General features: G+C 57.0%; 1 protein-coding gene across 1 annotated transcript; it reads right to left on the minus strand.

The window, feature by feature from the left end:
- Positions 1–1,567: 1,567 nt before the first annotated feature.
- Positions 1,568–1,837, minus strand: CHC_T00002456001 (hypothetical protein). Its single transcript, XM_005713637.1, has one exon. It carries the CDS (start codon positions 1,835–1,837, stop codon positions 1,568–1,570), a length of 270 nt encoding a protein of 89 aa, XP_005713694.1.
- Between the last annotated feature and the right edge of the window lie 3,503 nt (positions 1,838–5,340).

Here is a 5,340-nt window from a genome sequence, read left to right on the forward strand (position 1 = left end):
CTTGGAATCGATTGTTTTCATCGGTGTTGGGGGTCATGAGGAGCATTTGCGCGGTGGGTGTAGACTCTGAGCCGGTGAAAACATCCAGTTCAGAGATATTGGACCGAATCTCGACGTGGGTCGGTGAAGTCGAAGAAAGTCTCGAGGCGGTGCCCAACTCTGTGAAAGAAACGATCGCTGTGGATATCGGAGAATCGCTGTGGCATAATATGGACTTGAGAAACATGGTTGCAAGAGAAACGATTCATGAACGATTGAGACGACTGCTGTCACGCATACCCCTGGTGACGGTCGACGTGGGCAGGTTGCTAGTTGGCAACAGCGCGTCTTTGATAACGCACGTTATAGGGCGACGATGTCGTCCCATGGAAGACGCGGGCACCAACGGGGGTAACTGTGAAATGGCATACAGCTACTACCTCGACGATGGGGTGTACGGGGCGTTCAGCCGGGTGATTATGGAACCAGAAGGGTATGGAAAGGAATGGAGGCTCGAGCCGTATGCGTTGGTGAATAATTCAGGGGATACAGACAAGAGTGTACAACCGGTGCACAAAGACGAGGCGGACGGTTCTGGGAAGAAGACTAAGCAGAGGCTGCACACTTCAACGCTTTTTGGGCCTACTTGCGATGCAATAGATCGGATTTGGGTTGGGAAACTGCCAATACTTGACGTAGGAGACAGGGTAGTATTCCCGGACATGGGGGCTTACACGTGGTGTATGGGATCGACTTTCAACGGATTTGGGCGACGGTTTGACACAACATACGTTGTTTCAAGATGTGTCTGAACGGTAGCGATACGGCTTCGAAGTTGATCGCGTCATATAATCATGAGATTGTCAAATGAGTCGTAGAAATAGTAGTGCTTGGCATCCTTGGTGTCATAGGACTAGTAGCTGCATTTCCATGCTGGCGAAATCGGTGCAAGTGATAGCTTGAGCAAGCACATTGTGTCGAGCGTTGGCGGGGGTGGTTGATAGAGGTTAGGTGTGTGAGAGTAGAGATAAAAGACTCGATGTCACTTGAGTGTTGCGCACAACGAGTTGGCTGACATAAATTCACGGATGACGGGTCATGGCGGTACTAGATGGTACCGCCAGAGCGCTCGAATTGGTCGAAGCCGCGGCGATACTGTCTGCAACATATTGGATGGCTAGCGCTAAGCAATGGCTCTTGCGCATGAAGACGGTGATGCGGACGAAATACAACTGAGGGCGGGGGGTGTTTGGAAGAAGATAGGAAAGGTCGGCATTGAGCAACAACTCGCACCAAGTCACAGCGGTCTCTTTAAAAATGACGTGCTGGCGTCGCAATGCCAAAGAGTAGGACGAACAAAATCCGGGTGCCCCCATGGCTCCACCATGGCTCCAGGTTTTAAGTGTCGCGTTTAAATTGTAGGCACCAATCAAGGCTTGACAAGCACGCGTCCGGGAACAATCTCCGGATCTCGGATCATTGCATGAAATGATTCGAAACGGTGCAACTGTCCACATCGAGGCATTGCAATGCATATACCACTGTAATTCTACATCCTTTTACAGCTGTAATTTTTTTTCAAAACTGCCTACTTCACCATGTCTAACACGTGTACACAATTCACCACCTCACTGATCCCCTCTTTTTCCGTCCCTCTTCGTCCAACTGTTCCCCCTCTCCGCCGTCGTGGTCGACAGACGAGCCTTCGCTTTCCCACTTCCCACTCCTCTTCTCTCCCGCCCGCTTTTTCGTGCCCGAGGCCAACACCCGCCTCCCCAAATTCCTGACGTCTCCTTCGTGCGCTTCCAAATCCCCGCACTATGCCGTCCGCCCTCGGTCTGCGTCGCATCGGCAACATCGACGTCTCGCAAGTACTGCGCGCCTCCGAAGCCGATATCCTACATCTGCAGTCGCGGCTGCGCACCTGGGGTGTTTCCAACTTCAAGAGCTACCCCCTCCTCCTGCGCGCCCTCACACACCCGAGCATGTCGAACTGGGCGGAGCGAGTCCTCCGGGCGCCCAAGCGCTCGCTGGGCCCGAACACGCTCGAGCTACTCGGCGACCGGGTGCTGGGCACGTGCGTGGCGGCCACGGTGCACGACTGGCTGCGCGAGCAAGGCGAGGGCGGTGCGCCGAGAGTGGACAGCCTCGAGCCGTGGTCGACGCGGTTCGGTGCCACGTCGATCGTCGCGTCGCTCGTGGCGAACCGCGGGCTGGCCGCCGTCGCTAGAGAGATTGGACTGGAGGAGCTCATCCGCTGGGAGAAGCCGATGCCGCCCGCGGCGCATCGCGGGAGATTGGATGACAGGGGCGTCGACTTGGCTACGGGAATTGCCGTCAATCGCGAGGTCAATGCGCTGGCAGCCGCGTACGAGGCAGTAGCGGCTGCGGTGTATTTGGACGGGGGATATGAGGCGGCGAGGGCGTTTGTAAGCACCACGCTTATGGAGAGGCCGCTGGTGGTGCAGAAGGCGAACGCGGGGTTGAAAGAGTATCAGGGAATGCTGGTGAAAGAGGTGGAAAAGTGGACAGGGGCACCTAGTTGGGAAGTGGAGTCGATTGGGTTGGAGAAGGGGGTAGAAGAGGGAGCGGGCAGGAGGGTGCAGTGCGGAGTGTTCGATATGGAGCCATGTGCGGAGGGGGCAAGATTGGCGTCGCCGGTATATTATGCGGCGGTGGTATTGAGGAAGGGGGGAAGAGGTGTGGAGGGGGTGAAGGAGGGGGAGTTGCTGGCTGTTGCGTCACACTTTTCCATTGAGATGGCGAGAATAGCGGCCGCAATGCAGGCGATTCAAATGATGCAAGGTGGCAGACCTGCGGTGGATGGGCTCGATTTGAAGCAGGAAATTTCGAAGGTGCCGCTTGCAATATCGATGAATAGGCAGGAGAGGGCGCAAGCGATGGGACTGGCATTTCGAGCGAGCAATGGGAAGTGGGTTGGCGACGGGGATTATTTAAGAGCGGGAAGAGTACTGGGGGAGGTTGGCGTGGCGGATCTGGGTGGAATTCCTTCCCAAGAGACTGGTGGAGGGCAGGATGAAATGAGAAGAAGAGTAGCAAGGATATGGGAAGAGCGTAGTGGTCAGCATGAAACGGAGGGCTCACCGGCAAGCGGAAGGGGTGGGCGAGAAGGCAGCGGGCGGAAGTATTGGCTCGGGCGTGGTCTTCTATGCGAACGGACGATATCGGAATGTATGGAGGTTGGTGAGCGAGTGAACGGAGGGTTGAGCTTGCACCAAACGCACGGGCACTTTGCATCAGACACAAGGTCTGCGTCGGACATATGCACAGCCGTGCACTCAACGGTGAAGCGGCTAAACGAGACGGAGCGGTGGTGGCAAGTGGCGGAGTTGCGCGGTTACAACTGTATCGGGTCGCAGGTGATGCGGCTGTGGAGCGTGCAGCGGAGCATGCAGAGAGCAGGGCAGGATCGATCGGAGGTGATTGGCCTCTGTGAAGGGAGGATAGCAAGGTCGGGAATGGTGGAACAAAGGCTGATCGGAGGGGAGGGGCTCGATTTCGCGGAGCACATGCCGCGAATGAGGAAAGGGTTTGTGGGGCTCGGGATTGTGGTGAAGGAGTGTGGGACGGATACGGCTTTACGGTGGATGTCAGGGGCGGAATTTTTATCGGAGCAAGGGGGGAGGGATAAGGAGGTGGAGAGTGGCTAACAGACGGGGAGTGTATAGATGTTGGAAGATGTTGTAAAGGAAGAAGAATGAAGTCGAAGGAGGTGGCTCGGCGGCAGCTATCCACGCGTGTCATTAGAGGGAGACCAGGGAGTGCGGTTATGGGAAACGACTCACACGTGCCATGGTGACGTGGGCCGGACCAATTAGCGTGTGGCCCGTGGGCGTCGGAAGTGTTTTTTTTGGGAAGGAGGGGGGAGGCCTTCCGAAAGAAGGGCGGCTAAGATATTATTACAGTATATTTGCGGAGGCGTCGGATAATTTAGTTGCAACGTATCATGTAATGGTGCCAAGGGATCGGATGACGATATGTGGTGGTGCAGATGCCTGCCGCGTCGTTGTGACATTTTTTTTGTACGGACGCAGCGACGTGTTCGCTGGAGGGGGTTTTCACGGCGTGGCAAGCGGGGCTGCTGAATTGAGCTGTGGAACTTGTGATGCGCTGGAGTTGCCGGCGACTGCATGCAGCGGCGTGCAAGTCGGATATCGGAGTGCAGGCCTGCAGCATGCCTGGAAGGGGCACGGAGGAAAAGGCGGCAGGGGTCGGCGGGGTTGCCGCGGACCGTACGGCGCGTTTGACAGCGCAGAGGGGGTCGGTGTGCAGGCGGGGCCGATACGCAGCGAGGGGCATCTCGTGCGCATCTCGTGCGCATCTCGTGCGCAGCTGACAATGGTATCGAAGTGTTGATTGCCGTGTCGAGGAGGCCGGGGAAGGGCTTTGCTGACCTCCACACCTCTGCAGTCCTCTACACAGTCCTCTACACAGTCCTGTCAACAGGACTGTGTAGAGGACTGCAGATGTTGACATCAACAGTCCTCAAGTTGACTGAGTTTTAAGACTTTTAGTGGGGGAGGGGCGGAAGGGCGGAAGGGATGAGGTGCCACACCTGGCGTCGCTGTGGCTCGTGACCAGGATTGTGATTTGCAGGCGCGCTGAAGATTTGAACGGCTTCCTGCTGCCGCGCAAAGGGGCGCGTGAAGGCACATCGGTGGGGGAGCGCGCGGGGGCTGGGGGGCGGGCTTGCAGCGAGGCTTACAGCGAACACACGCGAGAATGTTGTCCAGCGCACTTGCGCCAAGTGTCTACGGGCGTGGCGGCCATCCAGGTGTGCGACGTGTGAACGGGATGCTCAGCTGCGGGGCCAGTGGGAGGGGGCGGCGTTTGTCCAGCTCAGCAACTCGACTTAGGGTTTACGCTGCGCTGGCAGGCTGACGGGCCTCGGGACCGGGACCGCTGGCCGATCGGGCCGTGTGCAGAGTGGCATGCGGGCCACTTGCTTTCACGACACTTGCACTCGGACTGCTTTAAGTTCTTGTACTTGACCTTCCTCATTCTGCCCTTTTCCTTTTTCTACCCATTGTAGCACGCACGCTGCTTCCCCCCGCACGTCCGTCTCCCTCAGCACAGAAAGCAGAATCCATCCGTCACAGCACAGCACAGCACAGCACTCCCCCGTTTGTATCCCTCCACTTCTTTTCCTGGTCTTTCGCTTCGTTACCTGCAACCTTTCGTCTTTAAGTCCTCACACCGCTCCGTCTTTCCCCCTCCCCACCTTTTCCCCCCACCCCCGCTACGCGCAGTCGCATCACCTGCCACGCAACTTTTCGTTCCTCCTCAAAAATCCCACTTTTTCCTTCCCGACCTCACTATCCGTCCCATCCGCACCAATCA

This window comes from Chondrus crispus, genomic scaffold (assembly GCF_000350225.1).
Source record: "Chondrus crispus Stackhouse genomic scaffold, scaffold_139, whole genome shotgun sequence".
Lineage (NCBI taxonomy): Eukaryota > Rhodophyta > Florideophyceae > Gigartinales > Gigartinaceae > Chondrus > Chondrus crispus.

What these genes read in the sequence shown, in the direction of transcription:
- CHC_T00002456001 (XM_005713637.1), bottom strand. Translation starts at nt 1,837, where the DNA reads ATGTTGCCGATGCGACGCAGACCGAGGGCGGACGGCATAGTGCGGGGA.